Here is a 24,781-nt window from a genome sequence, read left to right as displayed (position 1 = left end):
GGTTCGGGCTCCGACGGCGTCGAGAATCTGGTTCGTGGAAACTGTTTATTCACACAGCCTTACGGCAGCCAAACTTGGTGTGTGGAACGCGTTTGCTTTCAAACGGAGTGAGTCCTTCCCCTCGCGACGCAATTGGCCGAGTGGGACTGTGGCATTGCAACTTCTCTCGGTGTTTTGTCTGGGCAGAGGACTTGGAACAGACGCTTTGGAAGTTAAGTTCGTACAGCCCGCTTCTGAAGCCGCTCGGCTTGAAAGCTTTGGCAGTGGGGTAGAGTTGTTTCCTGCGTTTTCTGTTCCCTTAGGGAGGGCGCATTGTCTCCTACTCCGTATCTTCCAGACATCTGCGGCCTCCCCTCCCCCCTGAGCTGGTGCGCGGTGAATGGAGAGGGACCGGCCTGCTGGTATGCAGGGGTCAGCGAAAGGAAATCGAGGAGTGGTTTTAGTGAAATGGGAGCTTTGTATGGTGAATGGTGGTGGCTTAGACTAGACAGCGGCTTGAAGAGAGCGCTCCTTTGATGGAGGCTAGGCTAGTGTTCCTCGGATCGCCAAGTTACTGAGTATTTTGTCTGGAATTTAGGAAGCTGTTTCCGTATTGTCACTGGGTGAACATTCAGTACCTTCAGATGTCTCCATGTTAACTAATCTTCTAGGAACTGTTAAGCGTAGTTTGAAATGTTACTGGCTTCATGCTACTGTTTAAGTATCGAAGTAAATTAGTGACAAACTTAAGCCTGAGCTAAAGCTGCTGCTATATTTGTTTACTTTTACATTTAAACCCACAAAATCTGGATTTTAAAAAAAGTACCTAAAGTTTTATTTGATAATGTCCTTCCACAAAGTTTGATTAATTTGCACCCAATATTCATTACTTTGACTGACCTAGTCTCTTTGTTTTGAAGGCCGCATACAAGGACAAAGCCCTAAAGTGGCTGCAAAAGTAGCTGGAAAACTTGCAGAAGACTGTTCTGCAGGATTAGAGGAACGTTGAGACTCTCTGAGCCCGAAGTCCTTCAGGGGAAAAGACACTGGCTGCACGGGGAAGTTTAGGAGGGCATGTGATCCAGAGTCCTTGTGGCGTCTCGGGCCTGAGATTCTCCCGAGTCCAGGACAGTCATTTCAGATAGCTTTCGGGAGAAACCAAGTTTTAAGTTTTAAAAAGTAAGGCGACTAATAAAAAAAAACAAACGTGTCTTTTAACATTGTTCATGTGTCAGGAAGCCTCAACAATTTTATTTCTTTTGAACTGATTTTCTGACTACTTCCTTTACCAAGATTATGGTGGAGAAAAACACGTATTCCAATATTAAGACTTAAATTGTGAGTTGAGCTTCCCTACTGTTAACTAATGATGACTGGAATAAAATTGTCCACGTAAATGAAGATCTGTTTTCATAGTTTCCTTCTCCCCTTCAGCAAATTTCTCAAAAGGTATTTTGGGATGTACTTAGGAGAAACCTATATGCAGGTATTGGGGTTTTGTTGTTGGGAGGGGTGGGAAGAGGAGTGTAAGTATTGTTGAAATTAGGAACATGAACAATTCAAAAGTTTCAATATTGTTCTCTTATAAGTTGTAAGTAGCAGTGAAAATAAAACCCCAGAAGTAGCCTGTATTAAGTATATTCAGCTAATTGAAACTTTTATGTTATTGAAAAGAAACAATACATCTGTCTAGTCACGAACATGAATTTGTTTCTCTTTCATCGTTTACTAACTGCTGGTGATAACTGTGGATGAATAGGAGGAAAATTTTAAGTGTGTGCTGTGAGCTTGGTTGGAACCATGGTTGCTTGCTAACCCAGGGCAGAAAGGACAGATGCTGTCAGAGCACGGAGAACTTCTAGTAAAGAGTATTGGTGACTCTTGTAGTGCTACCTGTTGTCTAGGGTTTTTTGTATCCTTTTTGCTGGGAACACAATAGTTTTGTTGAAACAGCTTGACTGAACACATTTTTATGCCATAAAAGCAAATAGTAAACAGGGACTAGGAGCTAGAGCATGTAGCTATTGCCTCTTACTACCCTCATTGAGAGGATGGTGATTTGCAGAGTCAGTTCTCATTCTTTAAGAGACCATTGTTTATGTAATACTGTTCTGATTACGAGTGTGATAGATAACTAGGCTAGTGGGCTAAAATAAATATATACTTAGTTTCCACAAAAGGAAAATAGGTGATTTGTGTTCATTGAAAGTGAGTGGGCATTAACTTGTGTAGTTTTTCTTCACTTAAACTCAGGAGAAAGTTCTTTATTTCCTTTGTTAACCTAAGAATGCTGCTCTTGTGCCTCGTGCAAGACCGAGCTTGACGACCTAGTTGGGACCTCACTTAGCCCGGCTGCGGAGGCCCGGCCTGCTCCCCGTGCAGCACGTGCGGTGCGCTTTCTCCCAAGGGGAAGACTGGCTCTTAAAAGAGAAGGTCCGTCACGTTAGGAACCCTTTTTAGAGTTTAACTACTTTTTTTGAGTTTTTAAATTGGGGGCATCTTTTCTTTTAAGGGACATTTCCCCAAAGCCTCCCTCAAGCCTGATGGCCGCAGAGGGGAGGGTGGTGTTGGGGCCTGTTTCTGTGCCGTGCTCTGGTCACGTTGAGTGCCCTCCAGTGGATACAATGCAATGCGTGTGCCTCTCCTCCCCCCAGTAAGTTTGGGTGGAGTGTATGTATGCGCAGTTCTGATGAGAAAGCATCAATAAGGACCCTTCGAATTCTAGGATAATTTACTCATATCAATACGGCTAAGTAGACGGTTGGCTTGAGAAAATGTCTTCTAACCAATATTTGCAGGGGAAAGGTCAAAGCAAAATTAGGGATTACATTTTTATTTGTCACTTTAAATAGGCAATTCCGTTTAAGTATACCGCAATGACAAACTGAAAAACTCAGTATAGTAACTCAAAAGTAAAAGATTATTGTGTTTAATCATATTAATGAATCCTAGAAACTAAAATTCTCAGGGAAAGTTGATGAATTATCAGTTTGTCTAAAATCAGTCCCGCAGTAAAACAAGTGAAGACTCATACTCATGTGTATTACTGAGGAGTGAGTGTGTGTGTGTGTGTGAGAGAGAGAGAGACTCCAGGTGGGAACAGCTAGTGGAGTGGGCGTGTGAGAACTCGAGGGGGGAACACCGCTGTGACTGGCGGGCCTCGTTTGTCAAGAGCCGTGGGCTATGAGGCATGGTACCAGTATTTCGCCCTTTAAAGTTTTTAATGAAAACCTTCCTCTGTGCACTGAGCTAAAGCTTTTGGTATTTCTATTAGTAGCATTATTTTTTTTTAAATCGTCGTTTCAAATCAGATTCCAGTTAGTAACAAGAATTAAACCTATTCTGAATTTAGCTTCTGTTAGTCAAATGGTCATTTTATGGGATATTCTTAAGAGTTTAGGTGGTTTTTTGACTTTGTTATGATGAGTGGTTGAAATGAAATTAAAAATTTGACAGAGCTGTGGCCAGTGTGGCTCAGTTGGTTGGAGTGTTGTCTTACGAACCGGAAGGCTGTGGGTTTTGGGTTCGATCCCCTATTAGGGGAGGCAACCGATAGCTGTTTCTGCCTTTCTCTTCTCTCCCCTACACCCCAATCTCGCTTTGTCTCTGTAAAAGCAATGGGAAATGTCCTCTGGTGAAGATTTAAAAAAAAAAAAGGCGACAGAGTGGGGAAGGAAAGTGATAGGAGTATTACTGCTCTATTTTGCTCTTGGAATTGAACACAATTTTGTGGAGACTTTGGTAATGATCATTGACAAAGAAATATATTTTTATATATTTTTTAACAAGAAGGCAAGAATGCCTCAGTTTGATTAAATGGTTATTTCAGAAGGGAGTGTGTTCTTTCATAAAGGGTCATATTTTAATAATGTCTGGGTTGATGCAGCATTCACTGAGTCAAATAGCTTGTTTTAATTTTCTAAGACTTTTATGAGATAAAAGAATAAATTTGAAAGTTCTTTTTAAAATTAAGTACATAAAGCTTATTGAAAATATTCTACCTATTAGGGGCTTTTGAAATTGGTTACTTCATTAATGAGCGTAAACAATTTTACATTCAAGATAAGCAACTAAAGTAAGATTGCTTTCACAAGCCATGTGGGACTGATCTTCATTACAGTGAGACAGTCTCCTCGGTGGCCCCAGGGCCAGGCTGGCGTGGGGCGACTGGGACTCTGGTGGCCATGGCACATGTTCCGTCTGAGCAGTCTTCGGCTGCTCCCGGCTGTCGTGTGGACACAGTTCATGTTGTCACATCATCTGATTCCGCTGCCTCCCCCCCCCCCCCCCCCGAAGCAGGAAATCCACAGTAATGTGCGTCACTTGATTTGCACATATTGGTGAATGAAATTCATGTTTCAAGGTGCAATTCAGTACAATTAAACACACCTATGGGCAGGATACTGCCAGTTAGCAACATCTGCAGTTGTCCCATTCGGAGTGCATTTTGTAATGATGTTTCTAATAAAAGACAGGATAACAGGATTCTGTGGCTTTTATAATTTAGATTTTTAAATTTAAATCAGATTTTAAATAAGATTGTTAATATCAGGTTCAAGTTGAGGTATTTGGGAAATGCCTTATATCAATTGACTACAGATTGGGAACTTAAAAGCAAGTTCATATTATTAACTTGTTTGTGAAATCTGGGAAATCCACACTTTCAAGTTTAGGAATTCAGATAATTTGGGTTAAGAAAAAGGAGGAGAAATAACAATGTGTTTATTACTTGATTATCTTAAGTATAGTTTTTTTACAATGTATTTTTTTAAATGGTCTCAAACTTAATATGTGAGGACACTTAAAATACTGGACAGATTCTGGCTGTGTGTACACAGTCATGCCAGCCTGAAATTTTATTGATGTCTTTGAATCATGTCCTGGTTTTCAGCTGAAGTCTGCATTTCTGAGATAAACTATTATCAGACTAGATCCAAAATTTAAAAGCAAAGCTTAGATAATGAAAAATTGAGTATAAGTTTTACTGAAATTAATGGCATATTGCTGTTTGGTCAGAATAAATTTATGCAATTAGATAGATTTTGATTAAATCTTTGCTGCGGCAAAGTTTTTCATTTCCAGAGCTTGAAAAGTTAGGTGTTGGGCCTGCAGGCTGCATGTTTAAATGGCAAACTTCATGGACTGAAAATGCCAACCATAGGCCAGCATTGGCTTTAGGAAGCACGCTCCGAAACGAGTGCTGCAGGCTGCCGTTGGTTTTGTATGATACGGTGTGGGATGCAAGCAACACCGATCAGAGGACTTCCCACGAAACTTTTGTCCCGGGGCATTCACCCCCTCGCCTGTTACACAGTCCCCATGTAACTTTATAGAACCATGGTGAAGTTTCTCTTGTAATATTCCAGAAATTTCCTGCCTCTGATACCTTTTGAACTTGTTGAAAAGGCTTTTTCCCCCTGTAGTAGTTTGAAAAGTATGAACAGCTGGCTGACGCTAGGGTGGAACTGCCTCAGCACAGCCCCTTTGCTTCCCTGTTCATGTCTCTCTCAATTTCCTCACTAGATATTCCCATGGTTTATTTGTGATTTCATTATTAACATGTTGCTGGGCTGATACTTTCCTTTTAACTGACTTGTAACAGGTATGTTAAGCAATTGTTTAAAAATTTGGAGTGGGGGATATATTTTTTTAAAAAATATTTTATTTATTTATTTTTTAGAGAGGGAAGGGAGGGAGATAGGGAGATAGAGAGAGAGAGAGAGAGAAACATCAATGTGCGGTTGCTGGGGATTATGGCCTGCAACCCAGGAATGTACCCTGGCTGGGAATCGAACCTGGGACACTTTGGTTCGCAGCCCGCGCTCAATCCACTGAGCTACGCCAGCCAGGGCTGGGGGATATATTTTTAAACTGCTAAGTTCTTTCAGGTTTATTAGTCCTCATGGCAGGTAAACCATATTTATAATTAATAAATCTTAAATGCTGGTAGTTGATACAGCTGGGAAGTCAATGATGTACAAAATCTGAAGGGTTAGTTTGATCAATTTCTTTTAATAGAGCTTTATGATTGCTGAAATAATTATGATAGATATGTACACGTAAAGGTACTTTATTATGCATTATCCTTGTGAAAATGTGAGAAGTTGGGTTTACTGCAGAATTTCTTGGGAATGCAATTTGAAGATCTTAAATGATTGTAGTAATTTACTGCTCAAAGGGGTGGTGGTTATAAACTGCCTCCCTCCCCCTTTGAGTATAATTAAGTGGTTTGGGGTAAGGGTATAGCGAGTGAGTCCGTCTTTGAAGTTCCCACACACTAGATGAATGCCACATGTGTAAGGGAGGAGCAAGGGTTTCTTGGAAACATGTTTCAGTCCAACTAACTGGAGGTTTCCAAGTGGAGTTTTAGTCCTGTGTAGAAAGTGCTAACGTGGACACTTGAATTCTTTGAGTTACTGCAAGAATGCAGCAATGTCAAAAATTACTTATACCTAATAGTTCATTTAGATACAAAAGTAATATTATGTAGGAAACATAGTATGCTGGCAAACTCTATAGATTGATTCATAAATTGAGCTTGTTTTCTGGCATTTTGTTTAATTTTAAAGTTTGTTTAGTTTTTAAGTTCAACTATTTTATCTAGTAGTTGTCCTCTGCAGGTCACCATTTCTTGCCTTAATTCTGCTGTTATTTTCCCTGTTACTGAATCACAGTGGCAGCCATTCTGTTCCCCACAGAATGAGAGATACCAGGCCAGAAACTTAGAATTAGAAGGATTAGAAGTCTGGAATACCAGAAGACCAGGGTTGCTCATGACATAGAGTAATGATGGCTAAGTAGTATTGTTGATAAGTGGAAACTTGGAAATAGTAAAGTTGGGTCTGGTTTTTTTGTTTTTGTTTTTTTTTTTTTTAGAATACTGATTAATCATGCTTGAGGAATGCCCTGACTATATGCTAAAGGGCCTCTGGTTTTCTCCTATTGGCTGTTACACAGCAGATCATATTACATCTATTCAGAAAGCCCTAAGAAAGACTTGAACTTTGCTTCTCTAGCTAGTCCCCTTTACCCAGTCAGAAGCTAAGCAGTAATTCCTTCACCTTCTCCTTAATCTGCATCGAAGGTCCATCTTTATAAGTGGGGGAAGTTTGTGTTCAGGCCAGAGGCCAGTTCTGACGCATGTGTTTTCAAGGACTTTGTTCTTTAGTTACAGCTTGCTCTTCTGGACTCTCCTTGCCCTCCAAACCCTAATTTTCATTGCTTTTTGTGGTGTCCATCTCCCGCCTTTCATCATCTGAAATCCATTTGTTGTGCCTTCTAGAAATGCACAGTTGTCGGTCGGCAAATCCCTTTTATTCTCATCTGTTCTGGGAGTGTTTTGTTCGCTTGCTTGCTCCAACTGTAACCTAGCTTCTCCTCTAATAATGCCACTTCCTTGCAGCTCTCTCAAGTGGTAAATGTTTTCCCATCTTGCACACCTTTTTCTGCAGAACCAAGAGGAACAGTGTCTTTTCTTGTTCTTCATTGTCACTTCTTGACCATTCTTTTCCAGAATTTCAAGCTTTGACTGTTTGCCAATTATACCACCCACTCCCCCTCTATATTTCAGTCACCTAGCAGCTTTCCTGGGTCATTCTCCTCCTTTCTTGAACACTTACTAGCTCCTGACTTCACTGTCTTATTTCTCTCTTAATTCTTGGACTCCATCAGTGTCCATATAGAGCAGCGCCACTCAAAATGTCATCTGGCCTGTGAGCTGTTTGTTACCAGTATGAATTGCTATAAAGAGTTTGTGCAAGAATTTAAAACAGCTATGGCACTAAGTTCACTGTTTAGTTCATCTGATTATTATTATTTGTAGCGAGACTTTCTTTAATAAAGGAAGCAGTCAGTATGTCAGTTTATAATGTGGCACAAGCTCATTAGGTCATTATAGTCTGGCAGTTTGAGTAACGTTGATATAGAGGATGCTTCCAATATTCTGGCCTCTTTAATTCCTTGATTTCTTCTCCAGTGATCTTACTTTTCACTAACTGCTCCCTTCCCCAATATCATCTCAAGTGCCTCCCTACTTCAATTCCAACAGCCCATCATCTTCACTGGAACCTACAATCTATGTGTCCACCTAAGTTTTCCAGTGTCCCTCACCCTCACGTCTACCCAGCTGGATTTCATGCTGAATCATAATCACTTTCTTATATATACTCTCAACAACCTGGTCCCTCCCTGGCTGCATGGCCAATGGTCCCTGAGCTATCAGTATATCCTCCTTTGTGATGATACTTCTTCCTTTTTTCTTAAACCTTCCAATACCACCAAATGCCACTGCTTTCTATTTCACTGAGCAGATTGAATAACTGGAAGAATTCCTGCCTACTCTCATATCTGACTGTGTCCTTCACCTTGTCCCCCGTCACTGGGGATGAAATGCAGTGTTCCCAGAGTGTTTCCAGATAAGGGCATCCAGTTCATTTGCACACTGGATCCCATTTTCTCCTGCACTCAAGAGTATTCTCTCCTCTCTCTTCGCTCACATCATTGGCTTTTCATGTGAGCATACAACTATGATGCCATTTATCCCATGTTTAAAAAAATCTCTTCTTCCTGTCTACCCTTTCACCCGCCACCCCAGTCTGCTGCTCTTCACAACAAAACACCTTTAAACAATTGCTTATTACTCATTATTTCCTTTCTGTTGAGCCCCTATTAATGACCACATTATAAATTTCTAGTTATTATTTCAGTTACCCTGTTAGTAGCATTTGACACATTTGCTTGAAACACTTTTTTACTTGGTTTCTAGGCCACCATGTCTGTCCATGGGTTTTCTTCCTACCTCTCTGGCATTGTCTTCTTAGTCCTTTTTTTGCTGTCATCTCCCTGACCTCTTTGTTGAAGTGGCTGAAAGTTTAGACCCTGGACCTCTCCGTTTTCATCGTCTGAATACACTGTAGTCTCCTACCTTGAAACAGTACTTAACCTACTTGCTGAAGATTTCCAAATTTGTATCCTTGGTCTGGATTTCTCCCCTAAACTATAGATCCTGCTACCCAGCTATTTTTTCCAACAGTTTGGATGTCTAAGAAGCTCTTCGTGTTTAATATACCTGAAACTGAATTCCCAGTTTCCCCTAAAGCTGCTTCTCTTAGTCTTTCCTAAGAGACTGTGCAACGGATGTGACCGTGCGCTTCCAGTTACTCAGACTTCGGACCGTGCTGCTCTTGGTCCATCTCTCTCTTACACCCCGTACCCAAACCCTGTGTGTGAGTGGTGTCTGCTCCCCCTTTAAAATAGGTCTGCAGTATAACAGGTTCTCACCATAGCAATGCCATCTTAATTTTTTGCCAAGATTACTGCAGAGGCTTTCTAACTGGTCTCTCCGCTCACATGTTTCCCTTAAAGGTGGCCAAAGTGACCCTTTTAAAACAAGGTCATGTAATTTTCTGTTCAGAAAACCTCCAGGGGTTCACCATCTCATTTACTAAAAGCACAAGCTCCTATGTGTTCTGACCACCCTCTCTTTATTCCCTGTCACTCTTCTCCTCTAACTCTGTCCGTGCTGGCCTTTTCTGTTTTTCCTCCAATTGGTCGGTCGTAGTCCTTCACCAACTTCTGTCTCCTTTTTTTGCTTTTTTTTCCTTAACACGATGGATATTTTACTTTTTTCCTCTTAGCCTTCTAGAATGTAAGCTCAGTGAAGACAGGTATTTTTGTCTGTTTCCTTCACTGCTTTCTACCCGATACCCAGATTCATGGTATATAGTAGTTGATAAAGTAGATAATTGTGTTGTTAATGGTGCTTAGATCTTAATCACCTCATTATGGATCATGCCCAATAATATAAAAATATATTCCAGACCTTGGCACAGGTGGTTTCTTTTTGTCATTTGTGACCTGTGTCACGTGTGAGTCCCACACTGAGATCTTGCCTGCTCACCCGTTTTACTCTTTCATATTATTACTTTACTTGGTGTGTGGCACTTAATCATACTTTGAAGCAGCGTTTGTTTACTTGCCTCTGCTGCTCACCTCTCAAGGGGCTTGTATCCCTGGTGCCCGGAGCAGGGTCTGCAAGTTACAGGTGCGCAGTAAAGGTTTGCCGAGCAGGTATATATTCTGGAGCTGGACAGCCTTTGTTTCCCTCCAACTAATGCACCGTTTGTTTATTTCTTCGTTCCCATTACAGCTTGGAAAGGATAACCTGTGGACATGGCCGTCCTGCTTTCTTCTTCGTCCCCTTTCAGTGTTTTCCATTGCCAAAAACAGCTTTTAAAAATGCAGACGGGATTTGTGATTCACCTGATTGGATCCTCTCATGGACTCCCAGTGGCCCCTAGAATAAAAAGTGCATTCCTTATGAAAGGCTAGTGAGCCCTACATGGCCTGGCCATTTTCAACCTCACTTACTTGCCCTCACCCTTCTCCACTCTGTGTCAAATTTTAGTTGTTAAAAGAGGATCAGGTCTTTCATGACTCCCTGTTTGTGCATCTGTTGTCTCTTATTTCTTGTTTCTGGAATGTTCCTCCTCTATTCATTACATGCTGGCTCTTTTGCATCCTTCTTCAGGTCTCATTTTGAGGATTACCAACCTCTAGAAGCCTGTGGCCACTCTGAGACCTTCCACTTGTGTCAGTCTGTTCCCTTCTCCTGTTTGTAACTTAGTTATTATACACTCAGTGCTCTTTGTGATTGTTCATTCAGTTGCCTTTTTATTAAGAATACAGGGACCATTTGTTTTAATCACCACTGTATACCCAGAACCCATTATACCCCCTAGTGTGTGGCAGCTGCATATAAATTTGTTGATTTAAATTAATGAAACATCAATGTGAGAGAGATACATCAATCAGTTGCCTCTTGTACACACCCTGCCCGGGGATCAACCCCGCAGCCTAGGTATGTGCCCTGACCGAGCATTGAACCATCAACCTTTTTGTGTGGGGGACGACGCTTCAACCAACTCAAATACCTGGCCAAGGCAAGAAAGATTTTTAAAGGCATGTATGCAGAGTGGTCCCCGTTATCCACAGTTTTGCTATCCATGGTCTCAGTTACCTACAGTCAACTGGGTTCCAAAAATATTAAATGGGAAATTCCAGAAGTAAGAAATTCATAAGTTTTAAATTTCACACCCTTCTGGAGTAGTGTGATGTAACCTTGCATTGTCCTGCTCTGTCCTGCCCGAGACATGAATCATCCCTTTGTTCAGCATATCCACTTCGTAAACTCTGCCTTCTTGTTGGCGGTAACTTAGTAGCTGTCTCAGTAAGAAGGTTGACGCAGTATCACAGTGCTTGTGCTCAAGAAGTCCTTACTTCATTTACTGATGGTCCAAGAGCACAGGAATAGTGATGCTGCCAAAGAAAAGCCATGAAGTGCTTCCTGTCAGTGTAAAAAGGGGAAAGATCTCAACTTAATGAGGAAAGAAAAAAATTGTATGCTGAGGTTGCTGAGATCTATGGTAAGAACAAATCTTATGTGTGAAATTGTGAAGAGGGAAAGATAAATTTGTGTTGGTTTTGCTGCATCTCAAACTGCAAAAGTTACAGCCACAGTGAGTGGTAAGTGCCTGGTTAAAATAGAAGAGGCATTACATTTGCAGGTGGAAAACATGAGCAAAAGAGGTGTTCCAATCGATGGCAGCTCAGTGGGCCAGAAAGCATTGCGCCCATACGAAAACGTCAGCAAAGGATCCCCTGAAACGAGAGGCACCAAGCCATGAATAGGTTTTGAACTGAGAAATATAAAAATTACTGGCATGTTGCATCTGCTGATGAAGAAGCTGCTGCCACATTTCCGGCAGAGTTGAAGAAGTGGATTGAGATTTAGTTACTCTCCATGGTTTCAAGTATCCACTGTGGGCCTTGGTACTTACCCCCGTAGATAAGGAGGGACTATATATTAAGGCCAAAATCTGGTTCAGCACATTCCTGGCTTTAATGGCCTGGCGTTTTCCCAAGTAGTGGTCTGAAGGGGCTTTCATGCACCACTCGGTCCAGTCTTATTTTTCCACAAAGCTGTTTTTGCAGGTACTATAGAAAAAAGAAAAGTGTCTAACCTCTCCTAGTAACGTATCAGCCCACTTAAAAACCCATTCTGTTACTGGTCTTCACATTTAGGTTTAATGTACTTAATTAAAATGTAAATTAACTTGCCTTTAGTTTGTTCTCAGGGAAGGTATTTAATAAATAGATGAGGATGTTGGCCAACTATTACCTACTGCCTACCACCTGTCTTGTGTGGCCTGAGAACTAAGAATGGTTTTTATCATTTTTAATGACTGGTAAAATACCAAAGGAAGGATAATGTCTCATGACACATGAAATTATATGAAATATAAATTTGCAGCTTCAATGAATAAAATTGTATATATTGTCTGTGGCTGCTTTTGTACTGTAATGGCAGAGTTGAGTAGTTGCAACAGAGCATGTGGCCTACAAAGCCTACAGTATTTACTGTCTGGCTGTTTACAGAAAAATTTGCGACCTCTGTTTTAGATGAGATGCTTCCTCAGCAAATCTTTCATGTTCCTAAAGGCACTTAAAAAGTCTTTTAGGTTATATGTAATTGTCATTGACTATCTAAGCCCCTAATACATTTTATTTTTTTAAGATCTTATTTATTAATTTTTAGAGAGAGGGGAAGTGAAGGAGAGGGAAAGAAACATCAATGTGTGGCTTCCTCTCGCACACCCCCTTACTGGGGACCTGGCCTGCAACCCAGGCGTGTGGCCTGACCTTCGACCCTTTGGTTCACAGCCGGCGCTCAAGCCACTGAGCTACACCAGCCAAGGCCATTTTATTTTTTCTTTTGTCTACTTTTGAACATTCCTCCTACTGGCACATTCAGTCCTTCAGATATTTACGAGCCGGATGTATGCCCAGTACTTTAGAAATAGAACTAAAGGTATAGTCCCAGACGTCACAGAGTTCACTCCCTGAGCTAAAAGAAAGTCGTGAGTCCCTCTCATTAATTCTACCTATAGCCTGAGCCTAGAGGTTAACATCTGGGCACTTTCTTGATGGAAAACACACTTTTGTAGCACAACATACTCATGTTTGAAAATTCTTGTCAGTAGTAGTGCCATATCTAAGTAGGCCCAAAGTCAAAGTATAGAGTATGTAGTGATTCAGCCTTAGTAATAGTATATATGTTGGTGGTGTTTGTTTTTTTAACTGTGGTCGCTGTTCAGGAATGAAGTTCCTCGGTAGTACATGTAATACTTTAATTTCAAAATTGCTAACCCTTTTCTTGGATTTATCTGCAACGTTGACTGTTAAATATTAATTGTCTATGACTTTGGGGGAGGGTATATGATTAGATTAAAAGGGCACATGAACCCTGGGCAGGTAGCTCATTTAGTTAGAGTGTTATCATGATATGACAGGGCTGCAGGTTCCACCCCCAGTTAGGAATCAGTGAATGAATACATAAATAAGTGGAACGACAAATTGGTGTTTCTCTCTCTCTCTCTGTGGCTCTCTCAATATATTTAAAAAAAAATTTTAAAAGGCACATGGCTGAACTAAACAGACCTGAATTTGAACTTTAACGGAGCAGTTTATTCGCCATACTTACATATATTAATATTATGTTATATACTCTTACATTAACTTCTACTAGTCAGTTTTTTCATTTGATAATTTGGGAAATTATCAACAGGGAAGACTCGGTGAGATAACATACTGGGATCAGAACTGAAGTTGCTAGGCATTTAATTTTGTCACTTTAATAAGTATGTCAAGGACAAAATTAGATGTTTACCTGATATTAAAAGGTAACATCCTAAAATACTGTAAAAGATACTATTTAAAATAATGTGATTTAATCCGAAGTCTGGTATTTGTGATCCAACTGATTTTCAGAATAAATACAATGACATTTGTCTAAATAAAAAAAATTGCAATAAGTTTGATTTCCTTACTTTTAAAAAACACTGGCTGTTTTTTCAAAGAATACGTCTTTTTTTTTTTTTTTTTTAAGCAATTTGTTTTGCCTTGGGGTACTAATCCTTGGATGAATAAATTTCTACATTTCTTTGGCAGAAAGTCCATTTTATAGGCCACTTATTTTTATGCTTAGAAACATTTCCTTAATGCCGTCTGTCAGTGTTTGGCTAACATATAGTGGGGCTAAATGATATGAGATATTTTCTTGGATAAGTATTTCTAATATCTTAATATATTATTTCTATCCATTTGGTTCTGCAAATGTATGCAAAAAGCATGCAGATCCTTTGAATATTATACATGTTAAATATTTTTTCAATGTACCCTTTTTCATTCTTTTAATGGCTACATAGTAATCCACTACCCCCTCTCACCAGGATGATTTACAGTAGCCTCCTAACTGGTCTTCCTCTTTTGCTTTTCCCCCATAATCTCCTCTCCCCCACCCCCAAGCAGATGCTAGAGTGAACTTGAAAAAGCCTAAATCACAAGCCATGTTATTCCATTGGCTTCACAGTGCACTTTGGATTTTATTTTACATTCTTACTGATCTGGTCCCCAACTCTCTTCATGATTCCCTAACTTCTGGTTACACTGGTAACCTTGTAATACCTTTACCAGATAGCTCATTCCTTCATTTGCACTAGTGCTCTGTATGGAATGTTCTGCCCCGTCTTTACGGGCCAGTTCCTCCTCTGCTCAGGTGTCACTCCCTCTCTCGGTACCCGCCAGTCACTCTGTTCTCACCTCGTTTGTTTTCTTCACAGCAGTTCTCCTTAAATTGTCTTGTTTTCATTGCTTAACTCACCAACGATAGAGTGCAGGCTTTACTAGATGTGTGACCTTGATTCTCTCTCTTATTTACTGCTATTGCAATGCCAGTAACAAAAGATGCTTAAATGTAGTATGACTATATTCCACTTAATGGATCAATTGATGAGCATTTGGGTAATTTTCAGCTTTTTCTCTCTAAATGTGATACTATACAGGCATCTTGCTTGGCATGATGGCTGTAAATATTCCTGTAGAATAACTTTCTATTATAAAGTGAATTTTTTTAAACCAAAGGATATTTACACTTAATGGGTTATGCCAACTTACCCTCCAAAAAGTTTCTGCCAGTTTAACTATATCCTTATCAGCCATGAGTATCATTAATCTTTTCTCTCTTTATCAATCTGATAAGCAAAAACTAAATGAGTTTAAACTTTTGTGTATATTTATTTCTCTGTACTTTTCCTTTGAAATGATAGTTTCTGTCTTTCCTGTTTTTTCTTATATTTGTCCTCAGATCTTTGTGTACATATGGATAATAGCCTTTAATATTATTTCACGTCTTGTGTCCACTATGTCATGTTTTAGATTTTTACTAGTTTGTGATGTTTTGGCTTGTTACCATGGTTTTATTTCCATACATACCACTCTTGCTGTATATACTCCTTGTTTTATCTCATTGTTTTATTTTTTTTACATGTAAATATTTAACTAATGTAGATTTAATTTTAATATAAAGTAAGGGTGAAAAAAATTTTAGAAGGATAAGCCCGTTTCTCCTAATACTGGTAAATCAAGTAATCTAAGTTTCACTAATTGAAATAACACCTTTTTCATTTATTAAATTGCCACATTATATCTGGGTATTTACTGATTACTGTCGTTTTGTTGTCATTTGTACCCCATAATACTATTCTTAATTGCTGTTGCTATTGATTATATTGTGCGTTAGGGTCTGATGGAATTGGTTCCTTCTCATACTTGTTTGAGTCTTCTTTGATTACCTTCATACCTCCATTCCAAATGTACTTAAAATTCATTTTACTCCTGAAGAAATCTAATGATATTGTTTAGAGTACATTGAGTTTATAAACTAAGTCAGAGAAAACTGACATCTTTATATAGGACAAACATTTCTAGTCAAGATGTTTCATCATTTAATCTTGTATGTACCTTGTTTTTATTGTTGCTAATTTGAAGTCTTTTTGAGATTATATTTTTCTAACTATCCTGTTTGCATGTAATGTAATGGTCACTTTCATTAAAAATGTAGTTAAACTATGAACTGTTTTCTCTGCAGCCTTATTACACTATAAAATCTACTTAAAATGGGTATAAAGTATTTAGCCAGTCATCATTTTGTAAATTCATTTTGAGCAACAGGATTCTCGGTTCCAAGTGGTAGAAACGGATCCTCTCACATAGCTGTACAGCTTTATAAAATACACTTGCAGATTTTTTAACTTTATATGTCTGTCCCTTTTCAAGGAGATGGAAACACTTTAGCCCCATATTTGAGACTCAAGTTTGTTAAGGTTAAGCTGATTTAACAAAAGTGTACATAAAATAATCATGCCTTTCTTGGATAACTTCATCTTAATAATGTTTTAAAAGATCGAAGTACAAAGATGTATTTAAAAGTCATATTTGGAGTTTAACATTTTAATCTCCAGCATTTTATCTGAAATGTTCACATACAGCTTTTTCCTTCCTTTATTTACACCGTTATTTTTGTTACGCAGTGTGTAGAGAATAATGTCACAAACACCCATATGCTCATCACTTAGCTTGACAGATACAATTTTACTGTATTTGATTTTTTTTAAAGCAAAAACTGGGGAGTAAGACATTTTTAATATCTTTTCCAACGCTGTTCCTGTTGCTGCCAAGTATGAGGAAGCTAGTATGTATTTGTACTTTTACTGCATAAACAATATGAGTTGTTTTGTTTTTTTAACTTAAGTGGCATAAAATTATATTTGGAAATTATAAAAATGTGCCTGTATAGACAAAGGCTACTCAGTATATACTTTGAAGTAGATGTGTTTAAAAATACAATTTTAAGCTGGAGAAATGGTGTCTGCTTTCTGTAGTACATAATTTGTTCTTAGAGTGGATAAAGTAAGTTTGGTTTTTTTCTCTGGAGAATCAGGACTATTTTAGGATTGTGTAACTGATTACGAAATCATTGGTGAGGCTAGTGATATAAATGTAAAGAATATTACCATAATCTAATTATTTTAAAGAGTAAGTGTATATTCTCATACATACACAGTTGGCTTAAATGTGTTATATTAGTGATTATTCAAGGGACTTCTTAGGTATAACATTTCATATACTCCATAAAAACATAAAAGGGGACCACATCAAAAATCTGGGAAGCCAAAAGGCTACATGGAGGAAAAAAAGGCATTTAATCTCAGAACTTAGAAAAACCTGCAGGTAGGGTGGTAGTATATGCATTAGATGAGTGGACATCATTAAAAGTTGTCTGAGCCCTGGCTGGTGTGGCTCAGTGGAGTGAGTGCCAGTCGCTGGTTCGATTCATAGTCAAGGCACATGCCTGGGTTGCAGCAAGGTCCCCCGTGGGGGGCGTGCAAGAGGCAAACATGTTGATGCTTTTCTCCCTCTCTTTCTCCTATTCCCCTCTCTCTAAAAATAAATAAAGTCTTTTTTAAAAGCTTAAAAAAAATAAAAGTTCTCTGGGATAACAGTTGATGTTGATAAGCCCTTGGTAAACTGGCCACTACTTTAGTGTCTTCTGTGAAAATTTTATGAGCTGATGCTCCATCGGTATTTTGGAGCTGTGTCAAAGGCTTTAGAAGTTCTTACCCTTTTTAATTCAGTAGTTGAAGCAATCCCTGGGTGGGGAAAATTAAGGTAATTATTTATGTTGTTCAGCATTGTTTGAATAGCAAATGAAATGGGGAAGGACAAACTAAATACTCAAGAAGGACATCATATGCTTTACTACAGCTGATATTTTTTACAAGCATTTTATATGGGCCTACAACACATGGCTTTGATTTTTATATTAAAAGAATGCCTAACAATAAGTTTAAATACCAGATCTATCAAAATGTCACTAATTGCATACCATTATGGTAACAAGGAAAATTTTATACAAAACGTTTATTTTACTTTGTGAGTAGGGTAGAGAAGAGAATATAAAATGAAGAAGGACATCATTTGGGGAATATTCTAATTTCTTCTAGGTACAGACAGTTCATATTTCTAATAGCCATTTTGCACTTACATATTAAAAGATAATGCCAAGGGCATTAATGTTAGTTACTTTGGAGGAACAAAAGCATCATTAGATGTGTGGGGGGAGGGGGTTGGCAGCCCAGGAAGACACCTCTCAGGACATGCGCACAGCTGAGAGGAAAAGCAGAAAGGAAACTAGAGTGAATTGTGACTTAAAAGTTTTAGTGTTGAATGAAAAGTACTAAAACAGGAAGATCTGAGGAGACTAAATTTTTAAATGACAAAGTATAAGTAGTGACAGTCAATAAAAATGGATATGTATGTGTTTTTAGATTTACAAAATAAATTTTACTAAGAACTTTCTTTTTTTTATCCCTGGGGATTTATCAAAAGGTCATGCTCCTGAAATAGAGTTGGCATGTTCTTTCTTAAAACGGAATGAATAGCTGTGGCTTGTGTGGCTCAGTGGATTGAGCATCAGCCTATGATTTGCTGGTTCGATTCCCAGGCAGGGCACATTCCTGGGTTGTGGGCCAGGATCCGAGTGGGAGGGGGGGTGGGTCAAGAGGCAACCAGTCAGTGTTTCTCTTACACAAAGGAAAATGGAATAAATAATTGGCTTTCGTTCTTCCAGTACAGATTATTAGAAGACTGACTTGTTGGCGTGAACTGCCAGTATAAAACTGATTTTTACGATAGAGCTGCTTTATTTTTATATATAGCAAAGTAACTCCCAGTTAGTAGTACTCAAACTTCTTGAAATCTAAAGTAATTAAGATAATTTTGTCCTGATGGGAACTGGAGAAACAAATTTAGTTTTGAAATTTTTATTGTGTCAAGAATTGTCACGCAGGCTCTGACAGAAGCTGCGGCACAGAAGGTGAAGTAGGAGCTCCAGCACTCAAGGAACTGTCGGTTACTAATGCTAATCTTCCGTAATGGTGTGGTGTGCAGGGAAATGTCCTTAATTTTTACAGTCACAGGAGGTACTAATGTATGTGATTTACTTTAAAATCGTTCTGTAGGAAGGCACAAATATGGCATGATATTAACAGTTAAGTATAGGCGATGTGGGTGTTCATTATATAGTTGTATCTACTTTCTTGCGTATTTGAAAATTTTCATAATACTAGAAAAGAAAAACGTAGCTTGGTTAAGTAGTCCTATTAAAAAAGCTGAAGGAAAAATTACTCAATAATACTTTGAATGGCTGTGGTTCAGGATGAACTTACTACTTAGAAATTACATATAAGGGATATATATATTTTTAAACTTAGTGTTTAAATCAGAACTAGGAAGATGAATTTCTTTTTTTTAACAAAATATATAATTGAAAGAGTATATATCTAAATACCAAAAACAAGAGAGGAAGGATGCCTGCATCCACGGCCTCATTAGATTGGATCAGCTGGCTGTGCCCAGCGCCCTCTCTCTGTGTCAAAGCACCACTTGGTGGTGATCAAGCTGGCAGAACACAAATCACTGTTCCAGCCTGCAGCTAGCGTCACCCACCTCAGGGGACGCTGTAGCAGTTCATGACACTGAGCCTCCCCCGCCCCCCTTCTTGATTGGTACTTAGCAGGCCTTTCCCGGTTTGTCTCTTAGTCATTCTCTCTGGAATGCCTGTTGGAGCTTTGCTTCCCTGGGTCGATCCTCTTCTTTTTCATAGTTTGTGTCTCTTTTGTGCTCTAGTTTTTCTCAGCTTCAGTTATCTGTTTATATTAACTACTAACATTTTTATTCTCTGCAAGCTTTATGGGAGTAATAATTCAAAACATTCTGTTACTTTCCCTGCCCTACCCCACCCGTTTTTCAGTTCTGATTAAAAAAAAAATTCAGTTTTTCTGTTGGTTTTCCATGACTTGTTTTCTTTGTTGAAGGTTGTCCTGAGGTGTTGGGTAAGCCTTGGTTGAACGGGAGCCCGCCGGGCCCCCCGTGATTGGCACAGTGTGCTAGGGGAGCTTGGCCGGGGGCTCTGTCCGGAGGAAGCCTGAGGACGCCTTTCTGCTTGGGGAGGATTCTCCCCTGGTTCTCTCTGGACACACTATTCAGTGTCTTTGGTGGATCATTTGCTGTGTTTTGGTGAGTTTGAATCTGCAGAGCAGCGTAGGGATGAGCTGGCACATGCTGTCGCTTCTGTAGAGCTTAATTTTCACACCTACTGTGTACTTTCCTGGTGATAGACACTTATCCTCCCTCACCTCACAGGGGTGAGCAAAATAATTGTTACGTATTTTGCACAGATTTTAAAGTGCTATGAAAATAATAGTATGGGTAAGTCCCTAACATATTACTGGATATTGTAAGTTTGGAATGTACCTTGCTGTTTTCCATAAAATCGTTACAATCATGGTCAGGTTACCAGGTCAGCCCACATAAACAGATTTTACCCATTATCATGGCTAAAATTGCTGCCTTTGCATCACTAACAAGGAAATGCTACTAAAATATTTTTTTCTTGAAATCAGAAGAAAAAGTACCTTCTTAAACAGTTGCACAGCCTATAAACATGACTAGTTTCTAGCCTGTGGAATTGGCCAGAGGAGAAGCTCAGTATAGAACATGTTTATGGCCCCCTGCTCAGAAATACTGGGAGGTGAAGTAAGGAACCCATTTTCCAGGGAGTTGGAAAATGATTAAATAGCCAGTCACAAAAATGCGTGCTGAAACACAGCATCAGTGGACAGAACCCGAGACCCTTCCAGCGTAGTGTATCTCAACCTGTCGTCCACAGACCGTTTGCTACATCCTAGTGTATTCATTAAAATGCTGGTTTCTGAGTCCCGCTCCAGCCCTGTGGAACCAAAACAAACACACAATCCTGCTGAATAAATGACAGTTGACCCTGGAACAACAGGGGTTTGAACTGCGAGGTCCACTTACACACTGACTCTTCAGTTAACCTGCGCAGTTCAAACCTGCATTGTCTGAGGGTTGGGTGGCGTTTGGGAATCTGTGTACACAGAGGGCCACCTTACGTTACCTGCAGATTTTCAGCGCTCACAGGTGGTCAGTGCCCGGTGTTGAACAACCCATGTTGTTCAGGGTTCAGTTGTATTTTAAAATATGAGATTCTTATCGACAGGAATCATTTTTACTACTTTCTGTCGTTCATTCTGCCTTATATAGAAATTGTCAGTTGTTTCTACTGTGGTCATTAAAACAACTGTATCCACAACTCTTATCAGCTTTAAGTGTCGGTGAGTTTTGTGGTTGTAAAATCCTAGTGCTGGAGGAGCAGTTTTAGGAAAAATCAAATACATGCTTCTTTACAGAGAGAAAACAGGACTTGAGAGTGCAGTTTCAGATTTCCTTAAACATGTTTAAACTTCTTTCTACATTGATAGAAAACATTTCTCACTTATCTTTTTACACATTGGTAAACACCTGTTATGTTAATTTGTAGTGTAAGATGAACTTGTTTAGGTATAGATTTTATAATAAAGGAAGTTTTATTGGGAACATATAGAGGCTAGGAGCCCTTAAACTGTTCTTATTTGCAGATAGCTTCCTGTGTGATTCATAATTTTCCCGAATATTACACAGTAAAGCCAAAATGCAGACATAAAATTATATGCTAAGATTTTTATACATATGTATGAATGACTAAATTCATGTTGATGAAAGCATCAATCAGTAATACTTGTATTTATAATAAATCATTGCTATAAATTTGAACTTAGAAAAACCACTGAAAATCATGTTTCTAATTTGTGTTTCAAACTTTTTCATTTGTAAATTAATTTTACTTCTTAGTTAAAAAATCTAACTTCTGATCCAGTCATCAGAGTCTATTTTCTTGAAGCTGTTGTAGATGGGATTGTACTATAACAAAAACAATTGGTCCTTTGAATGAAAATTTGGCGTTAAAAAAAAAAATCCCATTGGATTTCTACTGTCTGAAGAGTATCTATGAATTTTTCAGTGAGGGAAGTTAAAATGGGAGAGACCTTTTGGAACTTGAGGAGTTGATTTTGAATAGTTTCTTTTTGCTTCTTTCTGGCTTTCATTATCTTTATATTTCTACTAAGAAGAGGTGCTTCTTAAGGAGGGGTTTTCACTTAGCAGTCCAGCGTGATGGAGCTTGGCTGGGGGGTGTGGGGGGCACCGCGGGAGAGCTGTGTTCACTGGGTCACGTGGTAAGAGGAGATTTGGGGCTCTCTGGGATACAGTCCGTGATGTTTAACAGGCCGTCCTAGTGACTTATGAGTGTTAAAATCAAATTAATTTAAATCCTAAATACTTTTGATGAACTCTTTTAGGGTATCTGAAGTACACCAAACCACCATTTTCGAAGATCCTCTGCGTGGACAATGGCTACTCAAGGTTCGTGTCGGAGGTCTTTAGTTACTGAATTGGGGCTGTGCTTCTTTGCCATTAACCCTGTCTGGCTCCGACCCCCCTTGCTTTCCTCCCTGCCTGCTGAGCAGGCTGCCTTTTGCTTTATGTTTGCTCACTGCTCCTGATGGCTTAGTGGAATAGCAGACAAGCCACCAGCAGAATCTAGTCTGGATGACTGCTTCTGGGGCCTGGGTGCAGTATGGTTCTTCCACTGATTCAATGAGTAACTGCTAGGTGGTCCCATAAGAGTAGCTATTTCACCACCAAGCGAATCCTGGCTCTTACGCTGTTATTCTTGGATATCTTTCAAATTTAACTTTATTTCTAAAAATATTTCAGTGGGTCATATTACAGATTCTTTTTTTTGTTAAACTAAGATTACATTTCCATGGTAGTAATGCTAATGCTGTTTTATTTTTGTAGCTGATTTGATGGAGCTGGACATGGCGATGGAGCCAGACAGAAAAGCGGCTGTTAGTCACTGGCAGCAGCAGTCTTACCTGGACTCTGGGATCCATTCTGGTGCTACTACCACGGCCCCTTCTTTGAGTGGAAAAGGCAATCCTGAGGAAGAAGATGTGGATACCACCCAGCAAGGCCTGTACGACTGGGACCACCAGGGGTTTTCTCAGTCCTTCACTCAGGAACAAGTAGCTGGTAAGAGCATTATTGCCTTATTGAAAGTCAGATCGCTGCTTTGAGAGTCAGTCATTCTTTTAAAAACTAATGTGTAATAATAACAGCTTCCCAGAATGGTGCGGTAAAGAAACAGGAGTGATTGCAAGGCGACTTCACTGTCTAGGATAGCAGATACTCGGGTGGTGCCGAACTCTGGCTCGCGAGCCCTGATTTACCTTTTCCAGATATTGACGGGCAGTACGCCATGACCCGAGCCCAGCGAGTCCGCGCTGCTATGTTCCCTGAGACGTTAGATGAGGGCATGCAGATCCCGTCGACACAGTTCGACGCCGCCCACCCCACCAACGTCCAGCGTCTGGCCGAACCGTCACAGATGCTGAAACACGCCGTTGTAAATTTGATTAACTATCAAGATGATGCAGAACTTGCCACACGAGCGATTCCGGAACTGACGAAACTGCTAAATGATGAGGACCAGGTTAGTGATGATGTGGCTTTTTAACCTGCTTCAGAGGACATTCTCAAGGAAGTAGCCTCAAAATGTCTGCCTAATATTCATATTTGAAAGCTAATTATGTCTCCTAATTCCTGTACGTTATAGGTGGTGGTTAACAAGGCTGCAGTTATGGTCCATCAGCTTTCTAAAAAGGAAGCTTCCAGACACGCCATCATGCGCTCTCCCCAGATGGTGTCTGCTATTGTGCGTACCATGCAGAACACAAATGATGTAGAGACGGCTCGCTGTACTGCTGGGACCTTGCACAATCTTTCCCATCATCGGGAGGGCTTGCTGGCCATCTTCAAGTCTGGGGGCATTCCTGCCCTGGTGAAGATGCTCGGGTGAGAAGATAGGGTCAGAGTGCTCCACGCTGTCAGGGAGAAGTGGGCGATCACACCATTTCTGATGTGCCTTTCTTCTTCTCCCCAGTTCACCGGTGGATTCTGTGTTGTTTTACGCCATCACAACTCTCCACAACCTTTTATTGCATCAAGAGGGAGCTAAAATGGCAGTGCGTTTAGCTGGCGGGCTGCAGAAAATGGTTGCCTTGCTCAACAAAACAAATGTTAAATTCTTGGCAATTACAACAGACTGCCTTCAGATCTTAGCTTACGGCAATCAAGAGAGCAAGGTAAACGAACTGTTCTGCTGAGGTGTTGTGGAGCCGCAGAGACCCCCAGCGTCACGCTTTCTGTGGCAGAGTGTGTGCTTCACCCTTAGTATGTATCAGGGAAAGGTTAAAACATCTCTGCTTCTTCACATATTTGAGTGTCAGTATGGAAAGCACCGAGCTAGGCAATAGGGTTATAGTAGGCCATCTTCCCTTAGAGCTTTCATTCCTAGAAGGGAGATAAATGCTGAAATAGTAGCCACATTACTGTGTAATTCAAGTGTGAGGAGGTGGTAGTGGCTTTGAGAACACATGAGTGAACCTCACCCTGTTTTGGAGGTTTGGGGAGACCTCTTGGAGGAATGATAGTTGAGTTCAGCTTTTAAGAATCAGAGAGGTTGATGGGGTGAAGGTCACGGTGAGGATATAGCATCTTTCAAGGTCCCATGGAGGGAGGGACCTGATGAGTTTAGAAAATTGAAGAAATACAAGGAGTGAGTCAGGAAGATGAAAGTTTTGAGGTGCGACTGCAGAGCAATCAAGTAATTTTCAGCAGAGGCATGAAGTGAGGTTTGTTTTTAGGAAATGGGGGTAGAGTTGGCAGGTGGGAGTACACAGGGAAGTGAAGGGCAAGAAGGGATGATTATAGTACGGTACCTCTCTGTAAGGTAGATATGATTAGGAAAAGCAGACAGCCAAATCATGAGTTTTAAGTGTCTATTCTGGTGTAAATTTTCAAATCAGTTTTGATATAACTTTCATATCTGGGCATTATTATTGCATGCCAGCATTATTTATCCCCCCTTTTGCTATGATTTGTG

At 39.9% G+C, this 24,781-nt stretch overlaps 1 protein-coding gene across 2 annotated transcripts in view; it reads left to right on the top strand.

Annotated features, from left to right (window-relative positions):
• The window catches only part of CTNNB1 (catenin beta 1), a 38,037-nt gene that overhangs the window by 1,125 nt on the left and 12,131 nt on the right, over positions 1–24,781 (top strand). For both annotated transcript variants that reach the window (XM_028519008.2, XM_036030482.1), the window contains exons 2-6: positions 22,134–22,197; positions 22,636–22,869; positions 23,076–23,329; positions 23,453–23,691; positions 23,780–23,981. In XM_028519008.2, the coding sequence (XP_028374809.1) occupies positions 22,185–22,197; positions 22,636–22,869; positions 23,076–23,329; positions 23,453–23,691; positions 23,780–23,981 (942 nt within the window). In that variant the 5' untranslated portion in view covers positions 22,134–22,184. The remainder of the gene's footprint in view (positions 1–22,133; positions 22,198–22,635; positions 22,870–23,075; positions 23,330–23,452; positions 23,692–23,779; positions 23,982–24,781) is intronic.

Source organism: Phyllostomus discolor, chromosome 7 (genome assembly GCF_004126475.2).
Source record: "Phyllostomus discolor isolate MPI-MPIP mPhyDis1 chromosome 7, mPhyDis1.pri.v3, whole genome shotgun sequence".
NCBI lineage: Eukaryota > Metazoa > Chordata > Mammalia > Chiroptera > Phyllostomidae > Phyllostomus > Phyllostomus discolor.
Note: the sequence above shows the minus strand (reverse complement) of the source record. Positions and strands in the feature narration are given on the sequence as shown.